This window comes from Anser anser (genome assembly GCF_964211835.1).
Source record: "Anser anser genome assembly, chromosome: 1".
Taxonomy (NCBI): Eukaryota; Metazoa; Chordata; class Aves; order Anseriformes; family Anatidae; genus Anser; species Anser anser.
Genome location: NC_139720.1, coordinates 127121082 through 127135894, shown reverse-complemented (window position 1 = coordinate 127135894; position 14813 = coordinate 127121082). Strand labels below are relative to the sequence as shown.

The following is a 14813-nucleotide window of genomic DNA, read 5'->3' as shown; positions in this document are numbered from 1 at the left end:
TAAGCAAAGGTGAGAGACATAAGTGATCATAAAATACAGGAATCTTCCTGGCTGCCTTGTGGCAGCTGCACGTCTGAAAGAAAAATCAGCAGAAAGACCAGTGAAGGGAGCGAGGAAGAGTGATTTATTTATTTATTTATTTATTTATTTATTTTTAAGGCATGGCACTAAGGAAAAGCAGGAATCTTGGTGAAATGGCAGCAAGTACACCCTATCTACTTGCATGTGGGGAATGAGGGATTATATGATCCTTTGTAACATCCAGGATTGGATCAAAGATATTTAATGGGAACCTGCAAAGTCCAGGTTTTTGGCTAACTTTGGCTATTTGGAGAGAGAAAATAATAATAATAATAAAAAGCTTCTTATGGATTGGCTGAGTCAAATTAACACCACCTGACAAAGTTGTAGTTATTGCAGATCTGCAGACAGCTATGCCTCTTTTGATGCAGGTCACCAGTGAATGTTTTTGCTTTGGTCAGGGTGCATGTGGAATTGTACTGTTCAAAAGGAGGACAATATACGCTTACATTGAAAAAATGTTACTGCAGCTTACGGAAATAATGACGGTAGTACATTAGCTTGGGTGATAATGATAATTTGTAAACTTCTTTTGTTAAAGGCGTGGAATCACATGAAATCACTGATGCCATGGCGTTGTTCAAATTACATCTCAATCCTGCCAAAACCTCTTCAAGAAAGGAACCAAGAGCTGTAAGATGTGTAATAACTGATAACATTAAACACCAATCCTATCACTAAATAGTTATAGATGGTGTGTTTCTGGGTTTGTAACTACACATGGCTCATACCATTTGTAGCTTCAACATGCAATTTTAGTTATCCTTCATTAAAAAACAAACAACAACAACAACAAACCAAACAAAAAAGACTTGAAATGAAGGGTTTTAAGGATTCTCTGGTGCTAGCTCGCCTGAAGCCAGCACCCTGCCTGCTCAGCACAGGCCTTGGGCGAGGAGCAGCTCTGCGGCAGCTGCATGGCCCCAGCGCTGAGGCCACCATCGCCATTGGAAGCTGATCCACGGCCTTAGCGCTGGGAGAGAGTTAAGGGATTTTGGGTGGCGGGGGAGCGAATTGAATCTTAAAGGAAATCGAGACTGGTTTTTATTTTTTATTTTGTTTTTCCCCAGCCGTAACGACTAGCCCCAGCAGGACGGCGTGCGGAGGCCCAGAGTGGGAGCCTCAAGAGAGGCGGGCACCGGCACCGCCACCGCTGAGGGGCCGCGGTCTCCGGCTCGGGGAGCCACCGCGGCTCCCGACAAGCCGCCGCCATCTCCCGTCGCGGGGCCCAGCCGCGGCCGCCATCTCGGCCAAGAGCCGCCTCCCCTTTCCTCCCCTCCCGCCCCGTCCCCTCCCGTCGCGTCCCCTCCCTCCCGCTAACGGCCGCGGCGCCGCCATCTCGTCCCGCCCCGCCCCGGCCTCCCGAGCCCCGCCCGGTGCGCGCCCACCCCCGCGGCGCCGCCGCAGCCCCCGCGCCCATATAGGCTGCCCCGCCGCGCTCGCCGCGCCGCCGCCTCCTCCTCCAGGCATGGCACAGGGCTCTACCTCACTATGGCAGCAGCAGCGCGGCACAGCACCCTGGACTTCACGCTCGGCGCCACAGGTACCCGCAAGGGCTCTGAGGGGACCCTTCCCGCACACCTTTCTCCCCGTCCCCGGGGGGGTAGCCCCGGTGGGAGCGGCGGTGCTCGCCCTCCCGCCGGGCCCCGAGGCTCGGCTCGGCTGCGGCAGCCCCGCTCCGTCCCCCGCCGCGCAGGTGCCCTCGTCTCTCCCCCGCCCGCCGCCGCCATCACCGCCCCCGGGCTGCCTGCGCGGTGCGGCCCCGCCGCGGCCTCCGCCGGGCCCGCCGCCGCCTCCTGCCTCGGGCAGGGCCCCCGGCCGCCGGGGTGTCGCTTGGGGTGGAGATGGAGGCCTTAGGGTGGCGGTGGAGCCCCGTGAGGGTGGGAAAGGGTAGGTGAAAGGCATGGGGGGGGGGGGGGGCGGGGGGGTTCGTCCTTAATCCCGCAGCAGATGCGTGAGGGGAGTCGTTGGAAACGAAAGGCAGCGTCGCTCCGCGGCTGGCTGGCTGTAGGGGGCACGGTGGAGCCGAGAACCAGGAGGAAGCCACCACGTTTCTCGGCAGGCAAAATGGGTGAAAAGGCCTCCTCGTTCGGGGGGAGCCCTGCTGGGGGCCGAGCGTGGGCAGGGGTGGCGGTGAGACACCCCCCCCCCCGTCCACTTGCTGCCTGGTCACCCCCCACGCAACACTTCCATTTATTGTGTGTTTTTTGTTTGTTTTCGCAGGGAGGTAGGAGTGAAGGCAGTTCTCCGCATCTACAAAGAAAATCTGTCGATAGGTTGAGTGGGAAGAGAGGTTTTTCTGTCCCCAGGGCTTTGTTGCGCACTGTGCCCTTCGTGATGTTGCTGTGTTGGAGCCTCAGGGAGACACTGAGAGCAGAGAGGGGGGAGGATGTGAATGGAGTTGTTCTCAAAGCAGTTTGCTTTAGAATATGCAAATATGCTTCAAGGTGAAAGTCTTCTAGGTGGTTTTATGGTGAGGTCTTAAAGTGCAGCGTAGTCACTCATGGTAAGCAGACACCAGCATGCCGTACGTCGTCCTGCCATTTTCCTTAGAATCATTCAGGTTGGAAAAGACTTTCAGAATCATCTGGTCCAACCATCCCCCTACCACCAATGTCACCCACTAAGCCGTGTCCCTAAGCACCATGTCCAACAGTATGAACAGAACCAAGAAGCTAAGCCAGTCTAAAATCCAGTTTTGTGGAACCTCCTGTTCTTCCCCAGCCCCAGTGCAGTGATCTGTTTGCCTGCTTGGTGCACACAGCTCTCATACATTGCAGTGCTGGCATCTGCAGAGGAGTCAGAAATGTCAGAGGAAGGTGTAGGACTAGGTGTACTGAAAACAAACCAGAGTTGTATTAACTGCTCTATGATATTTAAAACTATACCATTAATTAAATAGAGACCATGATAATGATTTTAAACACTTCTCACTCCATTTCCGTTTTCTTTTGAAGACAGTGCTTGCATCTTTCACCAATTAGGATGGATGCAGAAGTGTCGCTGTGCAGACCAAAGGAAGGAAGAAGCTTTTTCTCATTGCATTTGTTTCAGCAATAAGCTGCTGAAATAGCAGCAGCAGCAATAGACATTTGTAGTGAGAGGCAAAGAACTTTTAAGAGCCCATGACAGCTCTGAAGTTGGCTGTAGTGTATGTTTCGTGTGGCATTTTCCTTTTGTCTAATGCTTGTGGCCAAGCCATAAAGAGTTGTCTGTAGAGAAAGATTGGTGAATGTAAACTTGTGGTAAAGGACTTAAATTCTAATGCAAAATCATGGAACATCAACTATTTTTTTCTAACTTACTTAGTAAAACTTCTGAATGTTCTGAAATGGCTTATTATAATCAGATGTGTGGTTTTGAACCTTCTATTATCTTGTAAGGGTAATACTACCACTACATCTCAGCTGAAGCTGTAGCATTCTTGTATTCTAGAAAATGCATAATCTGCTAACTTCTTGGTTGATGCACACTCTTTGTTCCTTGAAACATTATCTGCGCTCAGTTCTTGGTGAGTTATTTTTGGTAGGTTCTAATACAGCTGTTGACTCCTAGCTTGTAGAAAAGCAAGACTTTACCCTCTGAGAGCAAGTATTTTTCAATAGTTCATTCATATTCCATTATAATGCATCTTGCAGTAAGTATACATGGTCATGGTGTCTTCAAGTAAGAACCTGCATATGATTGAATGGTTTGGGTCGAAAGGGACCTCAAAGATCACCCAGTACCAGCCTGCCTGGCATGGGCAGGGATGCCACCCACCAGACCAGGTTGCCCAAAGCCCCACCCAGCCTGGCCTTGAACACTTCCAGGGATGGGGCATCCACAGCTTCTCTGGGCAGCCTGTGCCAGGTTATATACAAGGGTTGTTATGTATGATAGTTGAAGTTATTTGAATATAATGTTTGAGTGTTTGTTTAACACCCAGTATAGTATCTATCCAGTATTTTCCTATTCCTGAAAGGAAGAAAGACTGCTGGTATTGTCTAGTATCAGGACTGAACATGACTGTAAAATATGGGATAGTCTTTCTGAGTTGTTAACACTTTATAGGAATCTCTCCTTATTAATCCTCTTGCGTGTAACTTGTTTTAATCCTCAATCTTCTGAGGGTCCTGAGGAAAGCTGTAGTTGGGTATCAGTGAAAGGACTTGGAGGGGATGCAGCTCTGTAGGACCTCAGGCAGAGTTTGGATCTCAGGTAGGATTTTATCACATGTTAATACTTGTGCAGCTATTAGCTAGCGACTGCTTATGCCGTAGAATGGTGTGCGTTCTGATGGGTGATCCCTATGGGCTTATTTGCTTGTCATGTGCCAAAAACCTTCAATGGCAGCCCTGTTGTCTTTAGGCAGTTCAGTTTGCTCAGGATATGGGACTGTGGTCCATGTTCAGTTCATTCTTCAGAATAAAAGTGTGTACCCAACAAGTATCTTGAGAATGAATAATTGGAATATTAGGCTTTTTTTAATATTTGCTGACCTCCCTTCTGTGAGGTTGGTAGTTGGACTTATTGAGTGCTGCCAGTAATGGAAGCATGGTTGTAGAAGTAAAAAAGGAGAAAGTGGGATTTCCTTTTGTGTTGTTTTCAGTTTGGGGGTGGTGGGAAGGGTGAGGAAAAACACTGCTTTGGGAATGGGGTTGCTTGAATGAAAGCATGTACCTCAATCTCCTGAAAGCTAAAAGAAAACTGCTAGATTTAGTAATGCACTACAAAATCTACAAATTAGAATAAAAAAGGCTGTTTTGACTGTCTTCATGATTATGTCTTTGTAATTACACCTCATCTAATGATGCATCTTCATCTCAAAAAAAAAGCGTTAGGTATAAGTAGGACTGAATCCTTGTCAGCTGGCTAATGCAACCTGACTTTATGGTTGGCTCCTCAAGCTCATTAAAGTAGGAACTGTGGGGCTTGATCTGTTGGGCAGAAGTATTTTATCTGTGGCTCCCTGAACAGATAACCAGACAGCTTCAGCAGGCAGACAGCATAGTGTTCCTTATCCTGAAATGCACAAAGACTGTTTTAACAAACCCCTCCTTTATGAAAAAGGACACTGTTCATTCACCTTCCTTAATTGGGGCAGAGAAGGCTTTAGTCGTGCCTTTTACTTCTGGGCTAATGACATTCTTATTAATTGGTTAGTTCATCAGAAATGAGGAATTTGGGACTTGAGTTACTTAGTTTAACGGCTTCGTTATGAAAGTATGTAATGCTTGAGGTCTTATACCTTAACAGAATTGAGTTTAGATTACTACATAATGTAAATCTGCTCATACATGGGAGTGTTTTCATCCATGCCTGAGGGTGTCATAGAAGCTTAGTTTTCTGTGCTGTTGAATATAGAAATCCTTAATGTTTTTCAAGATCTTTTAATGAGAGGGAAAGATACATGGAGACTCCATTCAGACTTGTTCTTTGTTACTTGCATTGGGAAGTTGCTTTGAAAAGGTAAGAGCTTGTTGGAAAACTAACTTAAGTTTTACATTTTAGTGTTTGGGATTATTGCTTGGGGCACAGGGGATTATGCAGTTCATTATACAGCTGCACGAACAGATGTGCTGGCAAGACTGAGGGCAGGGCGTAGATGAGTGAGTTGTTGGGGGGAAAGCAGAGATTACCAGAGCTGATGCCGTTAATGAAAGAAACTAGTGAAACTGCTGTGTGGATTTGCTCACACTGGGAGTTACAGGGCTGTACTGCAGGTAAGGCAACACTTGGATTTCTAAGAAAAGGGGTAAGTGGACATGTGCGTGTATGTGTTCTGTTTTTTCTTCAAGTTAGTGTTTTTTATGGAGATGGAAAGAAGAGAGTATTACCTGCAGGCTGAGCCTCCTTTTTAGGTCTTCTGCCTGTAGCTTTGTTCCTGTCCATGGGATCAATTGCTTAATTTTGAAAGTGCATGTGGAAAAAAAATTCCTGAGAAGTGTTAAGCCTGTCATCAGCAGGAATGCATTTAAATAATAATAAAAAAGGCTAATAGCTGCAGCACTTCACATCCACTAACATTTTAGATGTGGGTGATATATTAAGAGGTGAATTATTTACTAACAGCTTTCTTGTGCATACCTGAACTGGCACCATGGGTATTGTATTTGACTAGCAAATTTTGTTCTTTGATTAGTGTTTTGCTCTGTAATTGTACTTACTGAAGATGAGCTTCATTTACAAAAAGGGTGGGTTGTGTGTGTGTTTTATTTTTGAGGCACTTTTTTAAAGCAGAGGCGCTAACTGCTTTACAAGTTAGTTAAAATACATGAAGCTGTCTTGGCTGAAGCATCCATTACAGTGTAACAAGGTGCTATTAACTCTGCTGGTAATGCTACGTCTTAGACTTCCAGCCCATTTTTATGCATAAAGAAATGCCATCAGGTGAAGCCTGAATATATATGGTCTAGGGGGTGTAGAGACTCAACAGTCCTCACATCCATTTTTTTTACAGCTGTTTGAATAATACTGCTTTATGTACTGCAGTGTTTGACATCCTTAAATATATAAAAAATAATTGGTCGTATTGTTCTGAAAAAGTCCAGTTTATAAGATGTTTCAAGTAACTCTACAAAATGGTCTTTCAGGCTTGAGGGTGTTTCAACAGGTGATAATATTGTTTAAAATGTGAACAGTCTTTATATACCAGTTGATGGACTTGAGTTTACACATGACTGGGAGAGACAAATGAAGCTAGTGGAGCGGAGGTGTTAAAACCACACTTGTTGATGTTAAGGTTCAGGCCATGTGTCAGATGAAGGAAGCTTTCTGAGCACGTAAACATGCTGTGTGCAAAGGTGGTGTGCCAGATGTAATGTGTGAGAATGTTGGCTTGCAATTGCCTTTGGCTTCTGTCTTCAGGTACTGCTCAGCACTGATGATCTGTTGGGATACAGCATTACAAGAGGTTTAATGAAATGCAGCCTTCCCATGCAAAATTAAACTTGACCAAGCAGCAAGCCTTGGGAGAGGCTGGGTTGAGAGTCTTAAACATTTAAAAGATGAAAGATGCTTCCAGTGTGTTGTCCAGAGCAGTGTGACAAATATTTCATGTAATGAGTTTTGTATATTTCAAGTCTGTTGGTGTGCAAAGGCTTCATCTGTATTGAAAAATAGTGAATTTATACGAAGTGGAAAAACCTGTAATACCATTACAGGGTGAAATAACAGTGTAGGGGAAACTAAACAGAGCAGTGTGACTTTTCAGAATGTCAGATGCTGCTTGTAAGGCCTGTAAATGTTTCTTCTAGAGCTACCACAGGACTACAGGGTTTTGGATGAACTGTTCAGTGTTGTTCCAGAAGATTAGTAATTAAAAAGTTAACTATCAGTTAGATGTAATTAGATTCCAGGAATAGCAAAACCCCTTTTAAAGTATGCATTTTTCTGAAAAATCCAGAAAGTCATTCGTCAATGTCAGAGTGAATTGAAGAGACTGTTTTTAGCATTCTTTAAATCTACATGTGATCTCTGTGTACCTGCAGAAGGTAGAGTGACCCAGCAGTTCTTTGCTGCTTTTATCCTCCCTTCTTTTTTTCTCTGTGGGGGCTGTACTCGAATAGCTTTTGCTTTGGAGTTGTCCAGGTTGCCAGAATTTGGTGTCTTAAACTTTTTTCCCTAGTGGGAATGTTCCTGTAGGACTCACCCGGCTGAACTGAAAGACGTTCCTCTAATAGCTGGCTGGAAGTGTTTCCTCAAGGGCTTCTAGAAGCTTTGCCAAAATCAATTGAGGCAAAAGCCATCGATACGTTCTCTGTGGTGTTCTCTTTAAAATTCATCAGTGCATTGTGGTGTGGGAGCCATCAGAAGTGAGCTCTTGGATATTGATGAATCTACAAGCAGTGAGTAAGCCAGGAAAACTTGTTTGTAATGCTTGATTTGCTGAGTAACTCTTTCCTCAGTTATGTCAGAGATGATAATCAAATGCTTATGCAAATATAATCAAGGTAGGTTCTGGAAGGTGGTGGTTGTCTTCATTCTTCCCCTCAAGTAGTTTTGGTTTCAGACATGCTGCGAGTGTGTTAACCTTGACTTTCCTGGCTCCGTTGTAGGCAGCCATTGTTACAGTGAAAGGTTTCTTTTCCTTTCTTTGGTATTCTACCAATGGTGACTGGGAAGATCGAGCTTTCCTGCAGACCAGCGTCTGCTATGTTTGATTGCTTATTGTTTTGCACTGATAAATGTTTTTAAGGGGACTGTTGTGGAGAGTAGATACTTGCTCCTAGAGATCTCCACAGGATTGTGGCATCATGTGGAGGCTGCATGTGCCTGGTGTTCTTCTAAGCTGCTTCTAAGCTCTACCTGTCATTCATCAGGTGAGCAAGTGCACAGAGGTTCTGGGGGACAAAATTGTGGAGACCAGCAAAATAAAGTTAGTAAATGTTTGTAACAAGGCTGAGCTGCTTTGCTTAAGTGACCTGTTTTAAGCCTCCTTTGAGTCAGTCTGCCCGATCTAATCTCTGCTAAAGTGTGTGGCTGCATTTGTAACAATCCGCAAGATACTTACATCCTCAGCTGGTCAGTAGGATTCATTCTACCCTACCACTGCGTGATCTTAAAAAGCAAAATGGCCTGCAGTGAGGGTCTGATCTTCTCTGAAAAGTCAAGAATATATTAATTGGGGAGTGCCCCTTTGGTCTGACTGGGTGATGGGGAAATTAATACATGGCACATGGTTATAAAAATACATTAATAAGCACTTCAATATCCACACCTAAAGTTAGTTTTCAAGTGTGAGTAAGCTCTATATTGGTAGTGTTTTCTTGTTCTTTCTGCAGTGACTAAATCTGTGCTTGAAAAGGCTTGGTAGTACAGCTAATAACTTCATGTGTGCTAGGTGGTTGCTTTAAGTAAGAAAACAAACTTAATGCTTGTATTGGTTTATTGGCTATCTTTACGTTAAAGCATTCTTTCATTGCTGTGATTGGATTCTTGCACATCACACAAGCAGTTCTTCTGTGGAACTCCCTCCTCCCCCCTTTTTTCTTTCCTTCCATAGCATTTTAGTGTGGCACTAGCAAGAGCTTCTAGTTAAGTTCTGGTCTTTGGCTGTCTCAAGTCACATTTGTTTACGGCCAGGTAGGTCACTTCCAAGTTGCTGTGTGCAAACAGCTGCTTATGGAGCAGCTGGTAAAGAAACTAAAGAAAAAGTATGTTAAACCCAGCTACAGGCTGAAAGGTCACATAGATTTGTTTTATCAATATTAAGATGCTATAACATGGACTTGAATGCTCTGAGATAACTGCAACTCTGTAGTGTATTTGGATTTCTAAACCTTTGGGTTAATTTAATTGAGATTAAGTTATGCTTATATTCAGTTCTAAAACTGCAACAAATTATTACATGCAGAGTTTGTCTTAATAGAAAAATGGCATGCACTGTACAGGCAATTCTGTCTGCTTTTTAATAAAGATGCCTGTACCTATGAGAAGTTAACTTTATTTTGATGCTTGACTTTGCAGTTTGGCTTGTCTGAAGGCTTGCTGTCCTGGTAAGAAGGGGGAGGGAGGGAGTAAAGCAGAAAAGTATATTTCGTGCAACAAGTATGTTCTTTAATGTTTCTTGGTCTTTTCATTCTGCCCCTTTACTTTGGTGTTCTCTCTAGTGAGAATATGTTAAAAAAAAAAAACACCTCTGTAGGATAGTGGTGTATCCGCTACCTAGATTGTATGCTTCTGGTGTATTCTAAAAGCACTAAACAGCATAGTTCTTAACACCAAGGCACAAAATAGATGTAGAATGACCATTGATACCTGAAATGTGATATTCACTTGGAGTGACAAAAAATAATTGTGTATTAGAATCCTTTTTTATTTTAATGGTGCTCTGCTGCTGGTGAAGGTTTGTTATGCAGCAGAGGTCCTGTTATAGTAAGAAAATCTCCTTGATGGAAGGATTGCTGTTCCTAGGAAAGCATTTGTAACAGATCTTGCATGATGAGGAATAAACAGTGCAACCTTGTTAACGTTCCTTACTTCCTCATTTAAATGATGTGTTTGAAATTTCATGGGAGTTTGAGATAAAGGGTGGGAGTGCTGTGATATATAGTCCAATAAATCTTATGTTCTGTTCTCACTAATTAAACTCTGTCATGGTGTTTTGTGACTGAATGTACTGTAATAATTCTTGTCCTTCTAAATCTGTCCTTCTAGCAGAATTTTACGACTTCTCAAAGTTTTGCCTTTTTAAAAAAAACCTCAGTGGAAATTAAACATTGACTCTCAAATGCTACCACTGGAAGCACTGTACCTTTTCAATTCTCCTGGATAGTGGAGCCAACATGCCATTCTCATTGTTGAATTTCAAATGATTAAGGTAAACAATTGTGAAAGTGTTAAACATAAGTGCCAAGACAGTGACTGTAAGGTCCATTTTGCAAGGTATGTGTTTACTAGTATTACTTTGAGATATGATGTTACTGTTATTCTGCAGTTTGATAATAGGTCATCCAGTTAATACTGGATTAATTTTAATCCAGCCCACTAACATTGACATCCAATAACTGAGATTTTATGCACCTGTGAAGCACAGATTTAGGCTTAAGCCTTAGTGATGTCCAAATGTGTTGTTGAGACTGAGGCTACAGAAGCCTTCAGGAACTCCATATTCACAAAAAACCCCACTGGGATATTTAATACACAAGATCACTTTTAGTTTTATATGTATAGTTGATTAAATTTTGGGTTATCCTAATACAAAAAGCTTTGAATAGAGGGGAGAGTGAAGGAGTAATTTTTCTAGTGTAGCTTTCCTGTTACCGAAGTGGCTGGAGCTCATAGACCTGTCATGGCTGAAATCTTAAAGATTTCTTTGAGTATCACCTTAAAGGAGATTAGAAGAAAAAAATCTTACTCCCCTTTAGTGAAGGAGTTGAAAAACAAAGGAAAAAGTCAAACCACTTCTTGCAAGGTTTCAAAAGGGAGAGTGAGAGAAGGTGTTACTAACCTTTGAATAACAGAAGGTCAACAGGCTGCATCTCTGGCAATGATGCTTCTGTTTCTGTATACACATGCACTTTGCACTGCTTGCAGAAGTCAATGAACGGATGTTCATGATCACTCTACTGTTGCTTCTGACTGAATTCTTGCTGAATGTGACTTTTTTTAAATTACTGTGAGGTTGGTTGAACACTGGAACAGGTTTCCCATGGAGGCAGCCCAAACATGACTGGTGTGGCCCTGAGCAACCTGCTGCCACAGACCCTGCTCTGAGCAGGGGCCTGGGCGAGATGATCCTCTGCGGTACCTTCCTTCCAACCTCTGCCATTTGGTGGTAGTGGATGTCCTGACTGTGCCCCAGTGGGATGCTCTTTTGTTGGTTTTTTTTGGTAAAAAAGTCAGACCTTCTGTGAAATGTACTTACTCACTTTTCCCTGTCCCTCCTTCTTATAGCAGCATTATCTCTTAAAATGTGTTGAGTCTGGTGCATGAGGTGACACCAATGTTAGTATGAAGGAGAGGCAGGAATGTAGAAATGAGAAGGGGTGGGAGTGACCTGTTTGGTGGCAGCACGCTCTTAGATTGGTATCCGTCAACAGAAGGAAAACGTCTTGGGTTGAGTCCCTAAACAACTGGATGCTCTGGGGAAAAGGGGGTTAGTAGCTGTGGGGTATATGTGGGGAGGAGGGAGGGAGCAGGTTGCTTTTAACTTGTGTAGAACAGTCTTAAAACTTAGTACTGTGGGAGATGGTTGCTTTTCATAAGTACCTGTTAACACATCAAGCAAAAGCTAGCTTATTTGTCCCAGGGATTCATGAAAACCAACTTTGGGGAGTTATTTGGAGGGGGGCCTTTCATGTACAAGTGAGGGGTGGGTTTATTTAGTCATTTCTGAGTCAAAAGGACCAATTTAGGCAACGTTTGTTCTGAGCTCTTAGCTAAGCCTGTGATGTTTGTGTGAATCTCTCTGGATAGCATATTTCGAGCATTAGTGTGCTCTGCTCTCATGTTTCCATGCAGGAAGATGCTTTTAACCAGGATGAAAGGAGTACAGCTTTTAATTAAAACTTGAAAACATTAAAAAATTGCCATGTAAGGGTCGGTGACTAAGTGCTAACTAGTTGTCTGCAAACTATTATGTACTGCTGTATATTCTCATGCTGAGGGTGGAGGAGCCCTAGTAGGGTGAGGCTGAGGATGAGAAATAAGGGAGGGGTTGGCACTCCAACTGTAATTTTTCTTTTACATTTGTTTTAGTGTCTAAAAAAACCCTAAAACCTCTGAAATACAGGCACTGGAGCCTAAAGTTTCTTGCGAGTTTTGGATTTCAAAAAAATTTCAGACTTGCCCAGCACAATTACTTGAAGTGGTGAATATGCATGGCTCTGAACAGAAACAAGGTGCCAGTCATTGAGGCTGCTCTATGACTCTCAGAATATTTACCCATTTTGAATGTGTGCTAACTCTTAATGAATTCTTAATGAAGTACTTCATTTCATTTGATTTCTCTTCACCTTTCTCTATTAAAAGTGTAGCTACCAAGGGAAAAATGCAGCAGAAGTGCCAAGGCATATGTAAGTGCTTTAATGCATCCTACTCTTCTGGTTGTGTTACATTCTTCCTTGCTAGAGGAAAGGGCTCAAAATCAGGGTTAGAAAAATTTGAAGCTGGAAGTGGGGTGGATGTTCTCAAATGAGATCTAATCTGTTCCCATAACTTAAAGATTTTTGTAAATCCTTTGGTATGAGGAGGTCTTGAAACAGAATATTTTTAGAGATAGTCTGGTCCAATAACAGATTACTGAGATCAGAGTTGGAGTATCTGGATGAAACTGGCTGATGTTATGCATGAGGCCAGCCTGGATGCTTACAGGAACTGTGGACTTTGAGCTGCCCTCATATTGACAGATGGCTATCAGTTAATGGCTTTTTGGCTGCTAAAACTCCAGAGGAATGTCTGCAACTGTTCCAAAGCATCTCTTCTTGGAGTTTACTGGGTTGCCAAGACTGCGTGGCTTGAACTGACTGGTCACTAACTGTTTTGAGAAATATGTATATCAAATCTTCTGCATGATGTTCTGGCTTCTGCTCTCTGGAGTTGAAACTCTGGGCCTTTTCATTGCTTCTGGCAAATACCAAATACTCAAGTTACCAAGTGTGAAATATTATTTTGAGTTTGCCTTTTGAAAGCGTGGAAAAACAACTAAAACCACCTGACAGCCTACTTGAATTAACATTTTGATGTAGATTCAAAGATGTTCTGCTGTTTTTATTGCCATTGCCCTTTTCATCTATCAACACTTGACATAGCATATCTGAGCTTGGAGTGAGGTGGTGGCAAGGGGATTTGGGTGAGATCTTGAGATTCCTGAATCTTCGTGATGCCTTCAAGCAACCACTGATGCCTTCAAAGGAGTCTCCCAACTTCACAGAACTAATTAGCCCTCCGAGGCAAACCTTGTGTGGTATAACGAAAGGGAGACTGATGAAAGTATGCATTGTTATTTTAATTTCCTGAAACTAATCGCATAATAGAAAGAGTGCAGTCAATCTCTTGCCTGGCTGCTTAGCAAAGAAATGTGTTGTAGAGTGATGAGCGAGCAGCTAGTTGAGGGATTGGTATCTTCATGGAGTAGAAAAGTATCTGTGATGACTTATCCTACGGTCTCTGCCAAGGCGCACCCAATAGCAGTCGCTGAAGTTGTTGGAAGTGGTAGGCTAAATGTGATAGGAACACTTCAGTTCTTCCAGGGAACTACCTTTCCATCTTATTTCTTCAATGTCTTGCAAGAGCTGCAGAAGTGAAGTGGTTTGGGAGTTAGTTGCATACCAATTCAGAGTGGGTTTCATGCTGATTTACTGGTCTGGAAGGGTATGACAAACATAAACAGCATTATTGTCCAACAGCATTACTTTGGTAATGACATAACTGAGGGAAGGAAAGGAGTGTGGGTTTCTCAAAAGATGAGGCAGAAAATAAAGGAGTAGTGAAAGGAAGCAAATGGCAAGCAAGGAGAGGGACCACATGTCTAAAGTGCCAAAAAGTTTTGTCAATATATTAGCCTTGAAGCAGCTGCTCCTGTCTTCCCCAAAATAAGGGGGCTGATGAGTGCTGGAAACTGGAAGTTTAAAGTTGAATTGTGCAAGTACAAAAACTTACTGGTACAAATAATGTGGATTTTACAGCAGCATAGGGGAGAAAAACGTTCGTATTGATAGTGGACCTTGTGGGTGTTCTGTCCATTAGGCTCAAAATCATCAACAGTGCTTCCTACTGACTGAGGAAGAGGTGCTGCAGCGTGGCAGCAATTAAATTATTCACTGCTGTTGAACAGAACTTGTTTTTTATTCTAATTAACAATAAATTACAAAATTACAATGTGGAGAGTTAATGAGTGAGATGTAGAAGATGGAAGGTAAATATCTTGGAACATGAAGTTAGGCAATATCAGCAATAAGAAGCAGGGTCTTTCCACACGTAATAAGTGTTCTTCACAAGATATTGGGGAACTGGGCTCTTCTCTTTGCATAGAGAAAATTAAAATAAATGCTTTTTTCCCCTATTTCAGTCTTTCTGGTTTAAAACATACAGGGGTAATTGCAGGCTTTACAGATGGGTAAACATAGGCTTCAAGTTATCAAACTGAGTTTAGTTGACTGGAGTTGTCTGCTTATGCTAGATGAGAAAAATTTTACATGACTTGGTATGTTTTTCTTTTGCTTGAAGCTTGTACAAATCAGAAACATCTTGGAAGCTATTGCTGATTGTGTCTGCAGGCTATGCTTACTGGTTTTCAAGGTATATGC

General features: G+C 42.9%; 1 protein-coding gene across 1 annotated transcript in view; it reads left to right on the top strand.

The window, feature by feature from the left end:
• The first annotated feature begins 1142 nt into the window (after window positions 1-1142).
• SMS (spermine synthase) overlaps window positions 1143-14813 on the top strand; it is a 46605-nt gene continuing 32934 nt past the window's right edge. Inside the window, exon 1 of the mRNA XM_083832438.1 lies at window positions 1143-1624. Coding sequence (XP_083688564.1) covers window positions 1573-1624 — 52 coding nt within the window. The 5' untranslated portion in view covers window positions 1143-1572. The remainder of the gene's footprint in view (window positions 1625-14813) is intronic.